The 21,910-nt window shown below is 46.3% G+C and overlaps 1 protein-coding gene across 7 annotated transcripts in view; it reads left to right on the forward strand.

Annotated features, from left to right (window-relative positions):
- The window catches only part of MYT1 (myelin transcription factor 1), a 64,491-nt gene extending 45,098 nt beyond the window's left edge, over positions 1 to 19,393 (forward strand). For 6 of the 7 annotated variants that reach the window (XM_068207876.1, XM_068207874.1, XM_068207877.1 and 3 more), the window contains 11 exons: positions 309 to 578; positions 1,308 to 1,462; positions 3,369 to 3,431; positions 3,638 to 3,706; positions 7,743 to 7,805; positions 8,376 to 8,459; positions 12,808 to 13,029; positions 13,771 to 13,862; positions 14,730 to 14,833; positions 14,933 to 15,076; positions 16,678 to 19,393. In XM_068207876.1, the coding sequence (XP_068063977.1) occupies positions 309 to 578; positions 1,308 to 1,462; positions 3,369 to 3,431; positions 3,638 to 3,706; positions 7,743 to 7,805; positions 8,376 to 8,459; positions 12,808 to 13,029; positions 13,771 to 13,862; positions 14,730 to 14,833; positions 14,933 to 15,076; positions 16,678 to 16,818 (1,407 nt within the window). In that variant the 3' untranslated portion in view covers positions 16,819 to 19,393. The remainder of the gene's footprint in view (positions 1 to 308; positions 579 to 1,307; positions 1,463 to 3,368; positions 3,432 to 3,637; positions 3,707 to 7,742; positions 7,806 to 8,375; positions 8,460 to 12,807; positions 13,030 to 13,770; positions 13,863 to 14,729; positions 14,834 to 14,932; positions 15,077 to 16,677) is intronic. The other variant, XM_068207875.1, reaches the window with a different exon arrangement.
- Positions 19,394 to 21,910: the final 2,517 nt, after the last annotated feature.

The raw sequence follows: 21,910 nt of genomic DNA on the forward strand, positions 1-21,910 counted from the left end.
CAAAGAGCACTCCCAACCTAGAGCAAATGTTTTGGATACCATGAGGCATCCTAAGTGGCACTAGATGCCTTCATTCAATCAACTGAGTCAAAATGCCACCCTGCTGGTAGTAGAGGGGTGCCTTTGCATGACATGTTCCTGAAATATTTAGGAAAGAGCAACGCTTTTTATTCAGTTTCTCCTACCTGACCGTGGAGAGGCTGGGACATGAATACCTGCCCACTGCACTGCAAAAGACAAATAGGGGCAAGATCCCCATGGGGACTTCCTGGCAGCTGCTAACATTGGTTGTGTTTCAAACCTTTCAGTCCATGGACATTGAGGTGGATGAAAATGGAACTCTGGACTTGAGTATGAACAAACACCGCAAACGGGAGAGCACCTTCCCCAGCAGCAGCAGCTGCAGCAGTAGCCCCAGCATGAAGTCCCCAGATGTGTCCCAGCGCCAAAACAGCACCAGTGCCACGAGCAGCACCATGACCTCCCCCCAGTCCAGCCAGACCTCCCGGCAGGATGAATGGGATGGGCCCATTGACTACACTAAACCAAACCGTCAGCGGGAAGAGGAACCAGAGGAGGTGAGCAGCGCCTCTTGATGCTTGAATAACATCTCAGGGGACACTGAATGCCATGTTTGTCTGCACAGTTGTCCTGTTTTTCCCAGAATCCCCAGTTTGTACACTGAGCCAAGGACAGAAATACTCCTGGCTTTGTCAGTGTTATATATCAACCAGGCAGGAAGCAACTGCTCTTGGATCTGTTGCGATTCCCTTGCAAAGGAAGAACCCACCATTTTACTTGTCCTGGGTCTGCAGTGTTTTCTTCATGGTAAATCCTCTCAGCTCCCTTGCAGCAGTGCTGCTTCTGGTGGTGTTTTTCAGGATGATTTATATCTGCCATTAGCAGCTACAGCCCTGCTTGTCACTGACATTAATCCTGCAGGTGGGGAATCCAGCCATGACTCAGAGCTGGGGTGGGGGTCCTGGCTCTGAGAGCATTACCTGCCTCTCCACCCATGGGGAGGCTGCTGAGGAAGAGTGTGAGGGGGTTGAACTGATCTTCATTCCTTCAAGACCTTGGGAAAGCCACGTGTAAATCCCTTTACAGACGTGGTTAACACAATTCTCCTAAAACCCCAGGAAATTACAGGCTGTTGGATCTCCAGGCTGGGTGCTGTGAGGTGCTTGCAGGGGGCTCAGGAGTGCTGGCAATGCTGCACTAACCCTTAGCTGTGATGAACTTGGGATTCTTTCCCACTACAGCTCAGCAGCAATGACCACACCACATCTCTGCCCCTTTTCTTGCAGTCAGAGCCTGCTGCTCACTCTTTCGCCTCCTCGGAAGCTGATGAGCAAGAAGTGTCAGAGGAGAACTTTGAAGAGAGAAAATACCCAGGTGAAGTTACTTTAACCAACTTCAAGCTGAAATTCCTCTCCAAGGACATCAAGAAAGAGCTGCTCACGTAAGTCCTGTCTTGTCTTTTCCACCAAAATCTATTAATATGTACTTAGCCAGGATGGTTCGAAAAAAAATAGTAAATACATTTCAAAATAAGGAATGTAGCTCCCTTTCCTGCTGTGATTGATCTTACTCATTCTCCTGCAACTGTTGATCAACGAGGCAAAATGTGTTCCTGCATTACTTTGCAGTGATGAAGGGAACCTGAGAGCTTCATGGTCCGTATTCATGGACAGGGTTCTGGGAAACTCCTTTCAGAGCCAGTTTTTCCTGGTATTTTCCTGCAAGAGTGTTTCTGGCACAGTGATGGCATCTACCCAATGTCCTAATCCCCTGTTTTGGAACACTTGCTGATGTTGTGGAGCCAAGGGCACCCAAGGGAACTCAGCACCTTCTTGAAGAGGGTGTTGAACACAAGATGTCTCATTGAGAAGATAGAATCTCTTGGCTTAGAGCAATGGGACACAGCACTGTGATACTGCAGGAACACAAAGTGTGACCTTAGGCTGCAGCAAGTTTGCTATTGTGTTGCATTTTACATTGGAGAGAGATCTTGACCCAGCTCACATCTGTCTGTCCATCGTGACGGTGGAAGCACAGACCCAGAATTGCCCTATTGGATGGAATATGGCTCTGCATCCACACTGATTCCCACAGGAATGGCTAATGTTTAAGGGTTTGAGCCAAACATGGCAGCTTGGACCTGGCTCTGATCTAAGAGCCTGTCAGGATCAGCCTGGAGGTTGTGATGGGGAGATTTCCCCTCCCAGGCATCCCAGCTGTTCCTGGCATCTTTCCTGTGCATCTGGCCCTCCCACACATCACACAGGGAGTTGGTGGGCACCCTTTTGCTGATCTCATCCAACTCGCTCATTATCTGCAGGCAGAAGGCTGAGGGAGCAGCCAGGCAGGAAGGAGATCTGTGGGGGCAGAGCAGCAGCATCATCTTCCCTAAATGAGCAAAGCTCAGATCAGCTCTAAAGGGTTTTTCAAAACCCACCAGTGATGTGAACAGCAGTTTCTGAGGTAGAGCCCTGAAGTTCTCCTGTGCTTTAATTTTATTGTGATGGTAGAGAAATATCCTAAATGCAAACTGCTCTGGAATAAATAAATGGTGTCATGGGCAGCCCTGAGCCTTCCCTCTCCATTTAATATCCCTGTTCCTCTCTGGCCCAGGGGCTGTAATGAATTAGCTGTAGTTAACTCAAGAGCAGACTCACCCGCTGTGTCTGATGCTCTGTGTCTTGTTCTTGTGCCACTTCCAGGCAGGTGCCCCTCACCTGTATCTGCCCATCACCCCCAGGCACAGCCAGAGATTACTGTCATTCCCTTCCAGCAACAAACAGTCCCTTCTTCACAGCTGTAAGGGGTGGGGGAAAAAAAAAAATGTTTCAGAAAGCTGAAATCTGAAGCACCTTATTCAGATCTGAAATCTAAACGAGATGATTCCTGCAGCCAGAGCTTCAGCACAGCAGGAATGATCCAACCTGGCAGCAGCAGCCAGGGGTGGCAACATCTGTCAGGCCGTGCCACCCATCAGGCTATGTCAGTCCCCCACTGCCACCAAGCCCTCCCATCAACTAAGGCTTTTAAACACTTTCTTTGCCTTTGCCACAATTTTTTCTCAGTTTTTTCTTTTCTAAATATGTTTTTAGGATCCTTATTATCTTTTAAAAGTAAAAAGGGAGGAAGGGGAGCTGAAAGGGGAACAGCTGGTTTATATCCATGCAAACATAGAAACAAACAACAAGATCTGATGGATGGGACTGGTGTCAGGGGTCTGGCAGCAGGGCTGGACTAAGATGACCCAGACAGACCCTGAGGGGGCTCTGCTGTCTCTGCCCACCCATGGGTCTTGGGGAATCCATTCTTTTCCCACACTTATGCTCTTTGTTGTTGTTGTTGCCCAGTTGCCCAACCCCAGGCTGTGATGGCAGTGGACACATAACGGGGAACTATGCCTCTCACCGCAGGTGGGTCGACATTTTTTATGTGGTTTGAACTTTGAAAACAACTTTTTTTTTCTTTTGGTATAGTTTGTGACCATGTGGATAGTTTGGTTCTGTTTCCTCCCCCCTTCTGTTGCCCCTCTCCCTCCCCATTCCCCAGCCCTTTTTCTTTTTCTTTTTTCTTTTTTTTTTTTTTTGCTTATCCAGATATTCCATCTCTTCTCTTTCAGCCTTTCTGGTTGTCCTCTTGCTGACAAGAGCCTCAGAAACCTCATGGCTGCCCACTCTGCTGACCTCAAGTATGTTTGCGCTCAACTTGGAACTCCCTTTTTTTTCTTTATTTCCACCCTTTTTTTCTCTCTTCCTGCCCCCACACCTCTTGCTCTGCTTTTGCTTTTCCATCCCCTCCCTTCTCCTTTCAAAGAGCTGATCAAAACCTGCCTGCAAGGAGCTGTGGTGAAGTCCAGCTTCCAGCTGCTGTGTTGAAGAGGCAATGGTGTGGAGGAAGGATAATTTTGGGGAGGGGGCTGATTGCAATGATTGGAAATAACCTGGATGCCTGGCAGGTTTCCTCTGGGCATTGTAGACATGTTATTTTCTTTTTCACTTGGCATCTTTTCTAAGCTCTTGTTGCCTAGTTTGGGCCATAACACTTTTCATTTAACATTTTTGTCCATCTCAAATATTCCAAAGCCTGGATTTATTTTTGGGTAGAGACACAGCTGGGAGCTCACCGCCAGCACACAGCAAAGCCAACTCTTTTGGAGAATCTGGGGTGCTATTTTTATGCTACTTTTTAGGGGCTGTTTGGGATGTAGTGAGAGAGGTTCCTCTTAATTTCCATGCTTTGTGAGGGAATGCAAGAGGGAGTGAGCAAATGCTTGGTGAGGCCAGACCCTGAGCCGGTGGTCGAGGGCTCACAAAAATCCAAACTTCCCCATTCCCATTGCTGTTTTTGAAGGGAGGAACCTGGTTTTGACATTTTCATTCAGGTATCTTCCTCTGAATCCCATATTCAACTTTGCTGATGCCTTCTCCAAACACCTCCTTTTCAGTAGGAGCTTATTCTTCACAGATGGGTTTCCCAAACACTCTCTTAGGTTGGCTTCCCTAAAACAAGGTGAAATTGTATTTAGTTGGGTACACTGGGGAGACCCCAACCCTCTCCACCCAATCTGCATCTCTGGTGTAAAGTCCATTGAGAATTTTTTTTCATCATCTCTTTCATGACCCCAGCCTATCCGTGCAGGCTGAGTCTCCTCTAGGTTCCCAGCCTTGCTTAATCCAGTTTTTGGATCATTTAGACACTGAGCTAAGTGAGGAGCCTCCACTGAGAGTAAAGCCTCATGAAGGGCTTTACATTGCACAGGGTCATCAAGAAAAAACCCAAAAGTGCTGTTCCCTGTGAGCAATCAGGGATTTCTGGAGCCATAGATGAGCCAGTGGCAGCCCCTCTGGTCCCTAAGGCCATTGGAAAAGTCCCAAATCTCTCTGTGGTGGCTCCTGGACTTCTCTGTGCCCTACCACCAGTGTGGGGCTGGTGCCAGGAAAAGTGTTAGTTAACCACCTGCTCCTTATCACAGAGGTGGACAAAGTGGCAGGATTAGCTGATATTAATAGAATTTGCTGGTGGATGGTAAGGACTGCTGTGATTAGTGCTAAGCACACTTAATCACGCACTGTAGACCATACACATTTTGAAAGGACCTCTTCAAAGAGCTTTGCTGAACTGGTGTTTCTCCAGCAGTTTGAAAGAACAGCTAAGTGATCATCAGACAATTAGTGTTAAAGATATTAAAAGCTCTCAGGGGCAGTGGCCATTCCCAGTAAGGGCCAGACAAAAGGCAAATGGGCTCATCCCTGAGACTGAGCATTGTGTCCAGCCTTGCTGCACAGCATCCTGTGTTCCCCTCTGCCATCCAATGTCAGTGCTTTTTATCAAAATACTTTGTAAAAAAGGAGACTTCTGGCCTAAAAAAAAAAAAGCTTTATAATATTATTTCCTCAAATACCTCTTTTTTTCTATATCCTGGTGAGGATGGGAGCAGAGGAGGGAGGAAGGGATTTTGAGATATTATAGATTGCACAGTCATAGCTTTTCAGAACTCCAGATAAGACCATGTCAGTGTTTCTATTATAAATTCTATTTCAGGGGTTAATATCCCTGATATAAAAAAACAGCTCCAGGCTGGAACATGCAATAAAAGGTCTCTATTGGTATGATTTGTCTCCAGATAATTAAAAATAAAAGTCAAATTACTTCTCTCTCCTCTTTAAAAGTCCTGAAAGGAAAAAAGAGTTTGCTGCTAGTGTTTTCATAATTTCCTCCCGCCCTGAAGCTAGAACAACAGAGAAATAGTTTTGCTTTCTACTACAACAGTGTAGAGCTGGGAAATATCACAATCATCTCCCAAACCTGTAATTTCTAAACCAGCTGAAGAATTTGCACCCTCATTGAGGTCCTGCTGGATGTGTCCTGCCCTTATTGCACCAGCCCCATGTGCACTTATGTTTTCCTGGCTCTGAGCCTCCCTGTTACCTCTCTAGGACCAGGCCATGTCCCTGCTCTCTTACCCGAGGTGAGGTGCCAATTTTTTTTGCCAATGAAGATTATTCAGTGACCTGCAAACACCAAAGTCTCCCTCAGAGCTGCTGCAAAGAGGAGAATTTTGGAATTTTTTGAACAGAAAGACTTTTTTTTTAAAAAGCTGTTCTCCAAGATGCCAAACTAAAGTCACCTCTGGAAACCATTGCTCCACTGACTCTCAGAGGGCAGAGCAGCAGTGCAGAATCACAGAATAGTTTGGGTTGGAAGGGACCTTAAAGGCCAAACCCCCTGCAGTGAGCAGGGACATCTTCAGCTACATCAGGCTGCTCAGAGCCCTGTCCAGCTTTAGGGAAAGCATTCTGCCTTTCCCAAGGGCCCTGACCTCAGGGGCTGCCCGTGCATCACCATAATTTCACTGGCATGTCCTGGAGACACCAACCCCGCCCTGCTGCGGATACCAACCAGCCACCCAAACCAGGCACCGGTGGCTTTAAAAACAGGGCTGGAGAAAGTGGGGACACCAAAAACCCTTCCCTCGAGGAGAACGGGTGCTCTGCAAGCTCCTGGATGTGCCCTGAGCTTTGCTCAGAAGGAGCAGCGAGCATCTCCCCCTGCTCCAGCGGCAGCACCGCGGATTTCCTCCGCACATCCCCTCCCCCGGCCTTAATCACTTGACTCAAAAAGCCCTGGCTAATTGGCAGGCCGGCGTGCACATCCTCTGCAAACACTCCTCGCCTCTCTTCCTTGTCCCCATGACAACTTTTATGTCCGCCGCGTCACCCTACAGCCCTGGGAGCAGATCTTTGTGCGGTGCTCCTTTACCTCCGCTCACCGTCCCGGCTCTGGGCCCCTGATGCGGTGCTTACCTCGGGCCGTGCTCTGCGTGCCCCGGCCGGCCTTCGTGCGGTCTGGGTGGTCACAGCAGCGATCTCCAGCCTTTGCTGGAGAGCTCTGGGCGCTCACCTGGAAGCTCAGGGCCGCGGAGGCGCCTCCAAAGGTCGCTGTGCAAGGCAGCGGCTGAGGACTGAGGGGAGAGCCTGCACCAAAAGCTGCTGGGGCACCGTGTGTGGTGACCTGGTGGTCCTCAGCCCGAGGCCCCTCACAGGCTGACTCCCTGTCCCCTGCCCATGGTGTGGTGGAAGGAGGGGACCTAGGGCTAACCTAACCTTTTTCCTCCTGTTTCTCCATCATTTTCCATCAGAATCATTGGCCAGTTTTGCACTCTGAGGACCCTCCTGCCATGGGCTGCCCACTTGCCCTCACTGAAGGCTTCCCAAGTCACCCAGACCCGAGCCAAAACCTTCTGCTGGTGGTGGCCATGGTGGCCCTGCTGTCCAGAGCTGTCAGCTCTTTTTCTGGATTCTGGTCACTGCTTGGGTCCATCCTGCTGGCCCTGGATGGCCCTTGCTGTCTCCTTATGCCTTCTTCAAGATGGCAAACATTGTCCTGGAGGAGCATTTTAGCTCATTTTTAGCTCCTGAGCTGTCCCCTTCACGAGGGTGGGGACACAGTCTGGGACCTGTGCCTTCTCATAGAGAGCAGCTCCTCACTGTGCTCCCAACATCCCACAGATGTTCCTCTCCAATGTCACATCATGCAGTGATGCATTGACTTCAGTACCACGGATATTACAGACCAAATCTTGTCCTTACAGAGGGGGAAGGGGCAGGAAAGAAAAACCTGCTCGTGCTGACAGTGCCCAGATTTCTCTTTGAGAAGAGCTGTCACAGAGTGTCAATCCCCTGCTCATGTCCCCAGGCTAATCCAAGCCTCCCTTGCCTCTGCAGGTGCCCTACTCCTGGTTGTGATGGCTCTGGTCACATAACAGGAAATTATGCATCACATAGAAGGTAAGATCTCCCTTAAATTATTTTCTCTCTTGCCTCTTTCTGTGTTGCTTTTTTTTTTTTTTCCCTGCAGTGGGCAGAGTTGTAAAGTTCTGAATAAAACATTAATGTTACTGACAAGTGAAGCCTATTTTCATCTCTTTAATCTTTCTTTTTTTTTTTTTCCTGATGTTTTCAGAATCTGATTAGAAGCTCCTTTCAACAGAATAAAAGACAAAGGGTCAGATTTTAGCTGATGCAATGTTCCTGTTAATATTGCTACCTATTTATGACTTCTATTATCACTTTAGAACATTAATAGCACAGATCTGAGCCTTCTGTTTCAACAATTCCATTAAACATTGCAGGCTGTTAGCAGATATCTTCTTATCTAGACACCATTAATTACTGTCCATCTCCCTCAATTTTTTACTATTTTTTTTCCTTCTGACTTCTCCTCGTGATGTGAAGCTGCAAAACGAGAGAGATCAAAAACACTGTGCCAAATTCAAGGGAAAGATGACTGAAGCGGGGGAATAGCAAATGCAGAGATTCTGCCAGTGAGACAGGCCTTTCTTCTCTTTTTAACCACAGTCTGTCAGGCTGCCCTCGTGCCAAGAAAAGTGGGATCAAGATCACCCCGACAAAGGATGATAAAGAGGACCCAGAGCTGATGAAGTAAGTCTGGAAATAACTCCTGAGCAGAGATGCTCACTCCATCCACTTTGCCTCACACAGATTTATGTGGGCGATCACTCAGCACCTACCCCACATCCCCCCTCGCTCGTGCTGCTTTGAGCATCCTCTACCAAAGCTCTTTGCTGTGTTTTGGTGTTGCAATTTTGATATTTGATGGAAAAATTGGGTGGTGGGGAGGTAATGGTGCAGTTTTCTTGCAGATGTGAAAGGTAGGTTGGTAGGGCACAAACAGTTTCTCTGCTAGCTGTACTTTATATAATTCCTGGAAAACCACACCGGTGTTGTAAATGAGGGTAAAGCCCCACAGTCAAGTCAAACATAGCAGGTTTTTGGGAAGCAATAGGCAGGCAAGGGCTGATGGACTGGCTTAACTGCCAGGAGTACAGCAGAAGTAGAACCTACCCAGCACTGAGCTGGGTCAGGATCTGGTAACCCTGAATAAACTGTGTTTTGTGGAGTCTTTGCCAGAGCAGAATATTTCAGTTAATTTGAAGTTAACTGAAAAAAAACCTCTCTCTGCTGCCTCAGGCTGAAGTTTTCAAAATATCCCAGGGGGTTTATTCCTGTGGGGAATAGAGATTTGAAATTGCTTAGTCCACCTCAGGAGTTTTCATGCGCTGTGAAATCCATTTGTCCTGACTTTTAGCAAGTCTGAACATCACAGGCTCAGCATGTGGGGTCTGGGATCTGTATCTCCTTACACAGCTACAGGACATGAAAGGCAGCACTGACTCCAGGACCCTAAATTTTTTTTTTTTTTTTTTTTTTTTTTTTTTTTTTTTGTTACCTCAGAGCATCTCCAGCCTTTCTAAAGCCTGTACACTCACCCAGCAAGTGCAGGTGGAAGGGGGTAAAAAGAAACATGGAAAAGATTATCAAGAAATTCCAAGGGTTTCTGGTTGCCCATGAGTGCTGGCATATCTATCCAAACCCCTTTGCCTCAGCAGACTGCCTCCAAATGGATCTTTTTTAAAAAAATATTTCACTCCCAGGGCAGGTCTTGCCCTCACAGAGGAGCAGAGGTGGATATCTTCATGTGCCTAGGTTTTGGCCCGGAGCAGAGGCTGAGCCAAAGCAGGACCCAGTGGGGGTGGAAGAACCCTGCGGGGGCCGTGGGAAGCTGGGATGCACCTGCTGGGGGGGAAGGACCTTTCAGAAAAAGATGATATTTGAGCCATCTGCTCTGTTCTTCCTACTCAGTCTACAGGAAGGAAAGCCTCCCAGTTAAATGAGCCGTGTGATAATTAGCAGGAGTTTGCAGAGTTTATTAAAAATTAAGCAACCTACTCGAGAATCTGCAGGAAAAAAGCCTTTTTTGGCTGAAATACACTGAATTGCTGGTGGTGTTGCAAGGCTGTGCCATTAACCAGTGACACAGGGAAGGGAAGGGAAGGGAAGGGAAGGGAAGGGAAGGGAAGGGAAGGGAAGGGAAGGGAAGGGAAGGGAAGGGAAGGGAAGGGAAGGGAAGGGAAGGGAAGGGAAGGGAAGGGAAGGGAAGGGAAGGGAAGGGAAGGGAAGGGAAGGGAGCAAATTGGTGATGTGCAGCTGCTGGCTGTTGTACCTTTGCTCTCACCATGGTTGGAGCCCCCAGTTGGGAGGTCACCCCTCTCCATGGTTTCCCTAGGGACACGTGCCCTGTGGGGCTGGGGAAGCTGTGGTTTTGCTCATTTGTGCCTTCCCCATTCAGGGCAGGACAGGGCAGGAATGTGCCAAGCAGTTTCCCCATTGTGGTTTCTCTGCACAGAAATCTCTTCCCAGTGCAATGAGAAAGGAGTTTTTATGTGGCTGTTTTGTTGTGGGGCACACGGGTTGGGCTGGCAGGACACCCCACAGCAGAGTGAGGGTTCCCACCAGCATCCTCACCAGGGACTGGCTTTCTTCTAGTCCACCCTAAAGATGCAAACACTGGGAAGATAAAGTTGCAATAAATCATTTAATTGTTTGGGTTGGAAGGGATCTTAAATCTCATCTCATTCCAACCCTCTGCCATGGGGTGGGACACCTTCCACTAGACCAGATTTCTCAGAGACCCATCCAGTCTGGCCTTGGATACTTCCAGGTGTGGGGCATCCATAGATTCTCTAGGTTCCAGGCTCCAAATGGGGCTGGATTTTCTGACTCCTAGGAAGCTGGTGCCATCCACCCCCAGACAGGTCTTGGTTGAACCATGGACATGGGTGCAGGAAATGTGAGATGGGCTGTGAGGGCCTCTGCAGCAGCAGCAGGAGGAGGCATTCCCTAACATCCCATGGCCCAGACAGCAACCCCTCCTCTTCCAGTACACCCAGGAGGAGCAGAAGCAGAAGCTCCTCTGAGTTGTGCAAAACAACATGGCACAATAATCCCCGGCTGGTGCCTCCCCCCATCCTCTGGCAGTGTTTGTCCCACCACCCACGGCAAGGTGTGCCTGGTGTGGGTTTATGTTAAGGAGCTTTGGCTCTAAATCCTTCCTCTGTCTGCACTGAGCTCCACTTGGAACCCAGCCGAGTGTTGCACATCGTCACCGAGGAGAAAGTCATTTAGTCCCTGTTGTTGGTGCTGTTCATCCTTCAAGTAATTTGCTGCAGATGTGATTGAACAGATCACCTCAACCTTCAGCCCAGCCCATACAGTGGAAGCATCCACAGGTGTCTAATTGATCAAACACTACTGGGGCTCCCATTAAATAATAATAATGTTTAAAAAAAAATTAAAATATGTCCAAGACAGCTGTTTTGCACAATAAGGCTCTGGTTTATTTTTTAACAATGAAAATGTAATAAAAGTTAAATTAACGGTGTAAAATATGTAATGGTTGGGCTGTAACGGCTGCATACGAAATGCTGGGGTTTGTCTCTTTCTCTCTTGTTCTTCCCCCCTCTCCCCCTTCTCCTTTTCCTCCTGAGGATTCAGTAATTTGCTCGTGATCATATAAAAGCAATGATGTTATGAATTTACTGAGGATCCTGCTGGCAGGGATATTATAAGTGAATTGTGCTGCATTTGCAGCTGATTAAAATCGAGATCAGCATTTTTCAAATTATCTTGGGAAAAGGCTGGGTGTAGGGCCCCCCCTTTTGCTGTCATCTCCCTTTTGTGTGGAATGTAAACAATCAGGGCAATAATTTCTGCGGTGAAATGCAGCTTGCGATTTTCAGGAGCAGCTCCCTGAATGCTTTTGCTGGAGAGCCTCAAAGTCCCTAATTGTTTCCAAACTAAGGACATGGGGGCTATTTTTGTCATTTCTTACCTCCTTCCACCTCCCCTATTTCTGACTAACCTCCCTTGAGTAATAAACGTTTAACTGTATTTACAATTGACAAGCATTTGTAAAGCAAATGCAAACCACAGCAGAAACCATGATAGGTACACTGGACTCGTAGAATGGCTGGATTTAGGGAGAATGCCATTAGGTGAGGAGGGACAAAGTGGTGCCTTTTAGAGAGCCACTCGTGTGCTTGGCAGTAGCACAAGTTGTGTTGGTGCTTCCACAAGGCCCCTCACAGCTCCTGTGTGTTTCAACTGGCCATAAAGAGGCAGAAGGGCAAGGCTCATGTGCTGTCTTGATGATAATTTCCACTTTATCCCCTTGAGAGCGTGGGTTGATCTCCCCAGAGAGGCAGGATGTGAACCAGGAGGAGGAGGAGGAGGAGGCAAGTGAGGCTATGCTGTGGCTGCAGAGTGAGTGGCGGCCCAGTGATTTGTCCTGTCTGACAGGGTGCAGGCTCAGACACCCCTCAGATGCTCTCCTGGCAGGAACAGGGCTGCAGCTCTTTGTGCACAGCCTGAACAGCTCCTGGCTCAGGGACCGGCTCCTGGGGAGGGCTGTGTGCCCAAGGGCACAGACAGTGCCCCTATGCTGTGTTGACTGTGCTGATGCAGGGTGATAAGACATGAGCCTGTGTTCATCAGCAGTGGCACTGGGCAGAGCCAGCAGTACGTGTGTGATGGTTCAGTGTGAGTGCCAGCCTTAGGGTCAGGATCCCATGTCAGCCAGCTCAGTCTGCCATTTTTGTCCCCAGTGAGGCACCCAATACCTGGTTTCTGACACCACTGGGACCTACATTTGCCGCATGTGACATGACCTCCACAGACTTCCCTCCTGCAGAATTCTCCTTGATTCTCTTTGGCTCTTTTGAAGGAGCAGTCGTAGCTCTTAATTTCCCATCTGCTATTTCCATCAACCAAGTATCTCCCCTATAAACTCCAGACGAGACCCAAATACAAATGCTCTCTTCCCAGGCTTCCTCATTCCTGCTCATCAATAATTTCCTTGTGCCATTATTCCTTCCTTCTGTTCCTTGCCCTTGATGGCCGTGCTGTAACTTTGGGTGGTTCCCCTGCCCAGGTGTCCTGTTCCGGGCTGTGTTGGGCTGGGACACATCAGCGGCAAGTACGCGTCTCACCGGAGCGCCTCCGGGTGCCCGCTGGCAGCCCGCAGGCAGAAGGAAGGATCGCTCAACGGCTCCTCGTTCTCCTGGAAGTCCTTGAAGAATGAAGGCCCAACCTGCCCCACCCCAGGCTGTGACGGTTCTGGCCACGCCAACGGGAGCTTCCTCACTCACAGAAGGTAAAAATCCTGGGGCTCAAGTCAGTGTGAGTGTGATGATTTTTCTGTGGACAAACCTACTTGCTCCAAATTGCTGCCTGAGCTGCATTCAGCTCTTCATGCAAGGCTCAGGAACTGGTGCTTTTGACACTGAGTTCAGTCAGGCTGAAGTTTACTGAATGGAGAAAATGTGTGGTTGTTTTAATATTCACAGAATCACAGAATGGTTTGGGTTGGAAGGGACCTTAAAACTCATCTTATTCCAGCCCACTTCCACTCCTCATTCCAACACCTTCCACTATCCCAGGTTGCTCCAAGCCCTGTCCAACCTGGCATTGGATGCTTCCAGCAATCTTCCACAGTTTCTCTGGGCAGCTCTGGCCTTCCCACCCTCACAGGGAAGAATTTCTTCCTAACCTCTAATCTAAATCTCTATTTGCACACTGGAACAGAATTTGAGCACCACAAATAGGAGCTTGGTGCCCACGACAACCAGATTCATCTCACCCTCCTCACCTGGCACACCTCCTCTTTTAGGAAGCAATGTGTTTTTAATCTTTGCTTAAAGAAACTCTCTCTCACTTTATAAATGGGGTGTTTTGAGGCATTATTCATAAAGCAATTTCCTCTGTACCATAAAAAGCTTTTAGAAGAACTGTCTCGCAGCTTGAATTCCACCAAATGGCACATGTTCTTATGTTGGGAACATAAGCACCTATAAATACTGAGAGTTTATGAAACCCATTTTTACTTGTTTTTCAGTTTGTCAGGGTGTCCAAGAGCTACTTTTGCTGGGAAGAAAGGAAAACTCTCAGGGGATGAAATTCTCAACACAAAGTTCAAGACCAGTGATGGTAAGATTTTTCACTCCTTTGCCTTGCAGATGTGTCAGGGTGTTGAGCCCATAGATCTCTTTCTTTTTAGACTGGGGAGGTTTAAGCTGGAATCTGGGCACAGATTTCAAGGACATCGTGTACTTTGAAGACCCATTCCTTGTGTTTTCTGGGTGTTTGTGGTGGCTTGGTACCAGTCTCACTCCTTGAGTCACATATTTTAAGGGAGCAACAATAAAGAAGGCAAAAGAAGTAATGCTGAAATTCAGATTTTTTTTTTTTTTCATATATTCACTGGCATTTTTACAAATCCCTTGCAGTCATTCAGCGATTTTCACCTATTCAGGGCTTTTAGTACTGAGATATTTCTGGATCTGGAATTTTGTAAGCGATGGCACTTTGCATTTCCAGTGCTATTACTGAGCTTTCTGTGGTATTTGACAAGGTTCAAGCATTGAACTTGATAGTTTGGAACGTATAAATACCTGCACTCCTCTAGAAATATTGCTTTATTTTATGGACCTCGTAATTTCTCATCAAGATATGCATTAGTTTTTAAAATGGCATCATTCCAAACTCAGGATCGGAGAGAATGACCTGACTGTTCAGGACAATCAACCTTGCTGGGTGTGGGGATGTGTTTGACTCCAACTGCTCTGCTGTCCTTTGCTTTTGCATTTACATATTGACCTGTTCAAGTACCATTGAACTGTGATAATAAAAATATTTAAAAAATAGAAAGAAAAAGGCAGGTGAGAGGTACGTCCTGTTTCGAGGCTGTAAAAGCCAAGATAAGGACGGTGCAGCAGGATGGACTCAGCAGAAAGCCCACCACTTTTTCTTTTCCCAAGAGCATTTGTTGACTGCCCATGACCTTCCCTCCTGCAGTTCTGGAGAACGATGAGGAGATCAAGCAGCTGAACAAGGAGATCAGTGAGCTGAACGAGTCCAACTCAGAGATGGAAGCGGCCATGGTGAAACTCCAGTCCCAGGTTTGTGTCCTTGGCCATGCATTCAAGCCCAGGGGTGATGGATGTTGGTGGGTGCCACTGGTGAGGGTTGGTAACCCTGCCGTGCTCCTTGCTCCGCAGATCTCCACCATGGAGAAGAACCTGAAGAACATTGAGGAGGAAAACAAAATCATAGAGGAGCAAAACGAAGCCCTGTTCCTGGAGCTCTCAGGGTTGAGCCAGGCTCTCATCCAAAGTCTTGCCAACATCCGCCTTCCGCACATGGTAAGAAACTTTGACAGTGCTCAGCCCAAGCCGGCGTCATTGAGGGAGCTGTGCCAAACCCAATTCATGATAAGGCTTTTTCACAATTAAAGAGTGGGGGAATGTCTTTCCATACACCTATGTGTCCTTTATAAGATCAGTACTTTTCTCTTATCTCTGAAGCTTGCATTGTATCTCCCTTTTGTTGTCATTTTCTGCTGATCTCCCTTTTTATCTATTGTTCTGTCTCATTACATCTGGGAGCACTATCACAAAATAGGAAACTTTATCAAGGGCACCCAGTGCCTTTTAGGCTAAGACAGCACAAGCAGAGATCAGGAGGGATTGGATTTCAACGTCAGAAAGATCTTAGAGCTCCTATTACAATGCAGGTAGTTTCAATTCAGTTTTGAATAGCTGGCAGCTAAAGAATAGCATTCTTAAAGAGAGTGTATTTTGTTTAATTTAACAAGGTCTAACAGCCCACAGCATGTTACCATAGAGTTACTGAGAAATGAAAAGACTGCATTAAAATAGTAAAACCACAAAAGGCTATTAATTGCCTTCTCTCTATTCCCAGGAATGTAATTACTGTTGTCAAAACCAGGTGTGTGGAGGTGGGGCTCATGTTGTTGAGGAAGCTGTCCTCTTACAACTCATAGAGACCATTGCAATGATCAGAGGAATGAGCTTTTGATTTATTTTTTCTTCCATCCTTTTTTTTTTTTTTTCCTTTTTTTTTGGGAATCCTTTTCATTGGGGTTTGTATTTAAATTCAGGCTAGTTGGAAAGAAGCCATCCTCCAGCAGAGCAGTTTTGGATAGTATTCACCCAGCTGCCTAACTGGCAGAAAACCACTCACTGAGAGCTTTTTTGTAAAGTATTTGACACATAAAGGTCAAATAAACTGTTCAGCAAATATTTTTTCAAGGTTTCAGGCAACTCTAATTAAATGATGCCCATGAGACTTTTATGCTCATTTTATTCCTGTTCTTTTTCTTCCTTCCCCTTCTTTTTTTTCCCCCATTAAGCCCAAGTTAGGTACTTGCAATGCCCCTCAAAAGCAGAAGCTGTACTGCAGCAGAGAGCTGGGCAGCTGTGAGCCCAAGGTGACCTGACTTTGCCTTTGGTTCCCTCCGTGATGTTTCAGCAGTCCTGTTGTCCTCCAGCCCTTCATTTCCATGCCTTAATTCAGCCTCCAGCCTGTCAGGCTGCCTAAACACACTTAACCTGATGTTGTTAATAGCTCCACAAGGCCAGTGCATAAAACTAAGGACCTGGTTAAGATCCAGCGAGATTAGGGCGATGATGAGATTCCTGTAGATGCAGCACTGCACACAAAAACCCTTTGATATGGAGACCTTTGGCTGTCGGTACATACAGAGAATCATGGAATGGTTTGGGTCAGAAGGGACTTTAAAACTCACACTGTTCAAGCCCTCTGCCATGGATAAGGACACCTTCCCCTCGACCAGTTTCTCCAAGCCTGGCCTTGAGCACTTTCAGGAATCCACAATTTCTCTGGGCACTAAAATACACAGATGATTTATTGCAAAGACTCTCATCCTCTTCCTGCTCTTCTACTAATGCTTTTATTTGACTTTTTGTTTTTTTGGCTGCAGGATCCAATTAGTGAGCAGAACTTTGATGCCTATGTGAACACACTGACAGACATGTACACCAACCAGGAGTGCTACCAGAACCCAGAGAACAAGGACCTGCTGGAGAGCATCAAGCAAGCTGTCAAGGGCATCCAGGTGTAGTGCCATGGGATGGAGAGCAGCAAGCAAACAGACTGTAAGATGGAACTTCCCCTCCAAGTATTCAGGTTTACAAGTTAGAAAACTTGTTTAATGAATGAAAAAAAAAAGAAAAAAAAAAGGACCAAAATATAACCAAGAGGCCATTTCTGAGACATGGAACTGATCAAACTCAATGTTCTCGTTTACTTAACTTTGGACCTTCTTGAGAAAAGTGGGATTTTTTTCCACCTTGACCACGAGGTAGATCAGGATGGAAGGTTAAATTCTCCAGTAGGCTGTGGGGCTTGGTAGCAGATGAAGAGCAGGCATCTTCCATGAGTTGCTTGTTCTTGCAGAATAGATCCAAGGGTTAAAACGTTACAAGAACAGGGTCTTGTCTGATCCAAGACTACTGTATGACTGGCTTAAACCCTCATGTTGTCTATGGTCGTATGTCCAGATCACCTACTCACACATGAGTTATGTTCTATGTTGCTACAAGTGCTGGAGCTGCAAGCTACCTGTAAATCTGAACCTGTGCTGGGCCTCCCAACCCCGAAGTGTTCAGATATCCACTGGGCATGGGAACTCTGAAGTATTATAAAGTAGCTTATTTTTTATTTTCTGAAAGAAATCTGAAGAGCAGTTCTGGATCTCCAGTGGAAAGCGCAATGGAAAAAAGGTTCTCAGGGAAGCTTTTGGAGTTTGCAACTACAGTATTCCTTTGTCTGTCTTAAATATGAGAGTAGCTATTATGAATAGGCCAATTCCAGATATTTCAAACAGAAGAATTTCTTTAATGTGTCATGGTCCGGTGTATATGATTTTTTGGAAATCTGTTTGATGACAGTTCTGGTTCTTTTCATTATTGTGATCATCCCTACAGTGGCGCAGTACTGCCAGTCCAGAGATCATACATCAATGCCAGAGAACGGCTGAGATTGAGGTGAACAAAACAAAACAAATCAAATCAAAATGAAGCAAAAACCAACAAAAAGAGAGATGTTAATTGATGGCCAGAAAAGTGCTTACGTAGCGTGAACCAGGAGTTGATTTCTTACACATATCCACAGGGCAATGAGGATGGTTTGGTTTGGTGTTCTAGGATTTGCGTGAAATCACAGCGCCAGCGCCATTCTGCTGCAAAAAAAAAAAAAAAAAAAAAAAAAAAAGAGCAAAAAGGAAAAATAAAAGAGGATGCAGGTATTGGGAATTCTTCCAAAGAAGCAGTTGTAAGCAGCTGGGTACACGCAGCCCTCTGTGCACTTGGAGAACAACTCTATGAATGTCTTTGGGGCACTGTTCTGCAGCACTGCTCCATGGCCAGTGCTGGCTGTCACCCCACGGGCTGCTCCCCACCTTTGCTCCCATCTGGAGCTCACTTCCTTCTCAAACACTTCAGTGGGGCAGAACCCCCCGAGGGGGCCCAGCGTGGGGGCATCCCATGTCCCATATCCCATATCCTGCATCGCTCCCGGCCATGGGGCAAGCAGACCTACGGAGGATCTTGTTGACCCCAACAAAAGGCAAGAGTGTGGTGTCATTTCAAGCCAAATCCTGCAGATATTTATGGTATAATTCTTGATTTGGGGAAGTCAGTGGAAAGTTCCAGTGGCTACCAGGGCCACTGGATCTGGCCTGGAAGCCCATGAGTGGCTTGATTGGAGTTGTTCCCTGTGTTAAGTTCCATAGGGCAGTTGGCCTGGGTGGGCTTGCTCCCATACTTAGGTGTTTTCAGGATCAGACTCCAGGAGTTCACTTATTTTAGAACCCATTCCAAGTGCAAAAATGCAAAAAAAAAAAAAAGGGAAAAAAAGTATAAAATTTGAGGTGTTAAAAACACAACATTCTTAACATGTAAATAGAGTCCAAATTGATTGTGACTGCAATTCAGTTAGTATTTAAAAGTAGAGAAATTGCACTTACTGGAAGAAAGAGAAGAAAAAAAAAAGTAGTTAGTTTAATTATGCTGTAAATTATTTAATTTTGGCAAGATGTATGTAATTTATATTTACAACACCTTATGTTAACTTTTTGCTATTTATTTAACTTTTTTATTTATTAATTTTATACTTATTTTAAACTGGACACTGCACCATAGAAATGAAGATAAAAGAAGCAAAAAAAGTTAAAAATTAAAACTTTTGACCGTAAAAAAATGATATTCCAAAAAAAGAAAAAAAATAAAAAACCCCTATCTACAACTCCTCCTTGTAATTTTGATGCAACCAAGTTATTTTTTATATATTTTGTTATTTATTCTTTTAATGATGGGAATTTTTTTAAAGATATTTTATAACTGAGACATTTTGATAATTTTTTGGTTTGTTTTTTTGTGGGGGCAGGGGCACTGGGGGGAAGAGAGACTTTTTCAGTTTTTCTTTTTTTTCATTCATATTGTTTCAGGCACTGATAACAGGAAATGAAAATTCTGTATTTATTATTTATTTAATATTTAAGTCGGGAAAAAAATGAACTGTGCTCTTGTTGTATATTTATTTTGTTGTTTGTGTGTTGGTTATGTGATGACTGAGTACTTGTTTATGTGAAGGAATACTGTTAATATTTAAATAATAAAGAGTCACATTGAAAGTTATAGCAGGCTACATGTTATTCTGTGAAAACGAATACTGTGATCTACTTTCCTCAGGAAATGTATTTTGCAGACAGAACTTCCTTATGTACTGGCAGGGTTATTTCATAATAAAACCCAGTTCTGTTTGTGACTTTAGTTGCTATGGTCTTTCTTCAAGCTGTTGCCAATGTGTCCCCACTGGGCTTTCCCCTTGCCCTGCACTGTGGCTTGGGGGTGGTCAGTGTGTCCCTGCTCCCCTGCAGTTCTAGCCAGGGACTGTGCACCTCCCACCTGGCTCTTCCCACCTCCTAAGCTGGGGGATTTCAGGGGAATTTAGGTTTGGTATCTCTGAAGGCTTTGGAGAAGAAGGAGCTGCCACCATCCAGCCAAGTAGGTGCTTAAAATCTCGCTGGTGCTGTGATGGGAATTTTAAGTCCCAGGAAGGCTGGAGGCAGAATTCCTCTGGGCAGGACTTGCCCCCTGCACCCCCAGGAGTGCAGGAGCACCTCTGCTATGGAGACAGGCTGAGAGAGCTGGGGGGTTCAGCCTGGAGAAGAGAAAAGAAGACCTTCTTCCAGTGTCTGAAGGTTGCCCAGGAGAGATAGAGAGGGACCTGGGGCAAGGGTGTGTAGGGACAAGACAAGGGGGATTGGATTCAGACTGACAGAGGGCAGGGTTAGATGGGATATTGGGAAGGAATTCTTCTCTGTAAGGGTGGAGAGGCCCTGGCACAGGCTGCCCAGAGAAGCTGTAGCTTCTCTGGAAGTGACCAAGGCCAGGTTATACAGGGCTTGGAGATACCTGATCTATGGAAGGTGTCCTTGTCCATAGCAGGGTGTTTGAATGAGATGATCCTTAGGGTCCCTTCCAACCCAAACCATTCTAGGACTTCACGATCTTGTAGTTTTGTGCTTCCACAGGTGGTGTGTGAGCAGAGGAGATGCCATCGGAAGCAGTAGAGGAGATGCCGGCCCTGGGATGCAACACAGAGATGGACACTTTTCCCTCCTGGATTTCCAAAAAAACTTCAAAAACTGATTTTTGTCAGCAACATTTGCTCAATTGCATCAATCTGACTGTGATGTTCACAGATTGCCCTCTTGGAAGAATGGAGACTTTTCTCTGGTAAGAGTTTATGTTTTGAAGCTGTGGCAATGAAGAGAATTTTTCACTGATCTCTCTGTTGGATAATTTCTAAAGTTGCTAAAATTCAGTTTTGCTCTGCTGTAGCAGAGGTGAAATAATGTAAATCATGTTAAGGCCATTTGGAGCTGTATGAATTGGATCAAATGGGAATTTCAGGCAGGTTCATCACCAAGAAATTCAATTGTCTGATTAACTGAACTCTGTCTGTCCCTGCACGGGAGCACAAGCACTGCTGGGTTTCAGCAGAAGGAGGTGGCCCTACCACAGACACGAAAGTGAAGGAGCAGAGTAAAACAGAGCTGAAAAGGTAAGAACTGTAGTCAGAAAAATGTGGAGAAAAGTTTGGGTAGAAGAAAGATTTCCTAAAGCCTTTTCTTGAGCATGCGCATGCCTACGGGTGTTCACGGGAAGTTTTTTCTGCCTTCATTTACTGTCTGCAAGATGTCCTGGTGCAGGACAACCAGCAGAAGCTTAGGACAGGCTTAGGATCCCTTAGCCAGTGGTCCCTGAGAATAAACACCCCCGGCAACGAGGACTGCTGGAGATGGAGTCCAGCTTGCACAGGAGCCCCAAGAACAAAGTCTCTTTGAGGCTTTGCTGGACTTAACTTGGAGTTGATGGGATTTTGCCTTTTTCTCAGAGGAAGAAAAGCTGTCGGACTCATGTTCACCTCACCGTCTGGCACGCTGTTTTCCTGAAGGGCACATAATTGTTTTATGGGGGTTTTGCTCGACTTTGCAACACTGAGCAGTTCCTTGTGCCAATATTTGATTATGATGATCGAGCTAATAGACGTGCTTGCCTGTCCTTCCTTAACGAATTGGCTGAGCTGGATAATAGAGCGCTCAGATTTGTGCTAAATTGCAGCTCAGGGAGCCATCACTGGGATATGTTATCTTCTCGGAACTGGCGTCCTTTATCGCAGGGAAGGGAATTGAATTGGTTTAAGATGGTACACTGTCAGTTTATAGGTGTGCTTAGGAAAGCTCTTAAGCCTCCTCCAACAGGGAGTAGGGTGAGAGTGGAATGTCAGAGCAGAGGGGGCCTTTGGCTTCAAGGATGCCAGGGAAAAGACACTAGTCAGCATACGGTTGTCTGTAAACACATCAATAAACCATTGACCAACGAGAGTCATTTGGCCTCACTGATGCTGCTGTTAATTGTTAAAAGCTGCTAATGACCCATTCCTCCAGTGGTACCTTCCACTTGTCAGCATTGACCTGATCTCTACCAGAGAGGCTTTCCAGCTATGGCATTCAGCTGTAAGCAGAAACAGGGGGGTCTTTCCCAGTCTTGTGCATTTTTTTGATTTTTGTTCCCCTTGCCCCACAGTTCCTCTGAGTGAAGGCTTGAACCAACTCACCCTGCTCCCGCAACCAAGGAGTCCTGAAA

This window comes from Anomalospiza imberbis, chromosome 17 (assembly GCF_031753505.1).
Source record: "Anomalospiza imberbis isolate Cuckoo-Finch-1a 21T00152 chromosome 17, ASM3175350v1, whole genome shotgun sequence".
In the NCBI taxonomy this organism is placed as follows: domain Eukaryota; kingdom Metazoa; phylum Chordata; class Aves; order Passeriformes; family Viduidae; genus Anomalospiza; species Anomalospiza imberbis.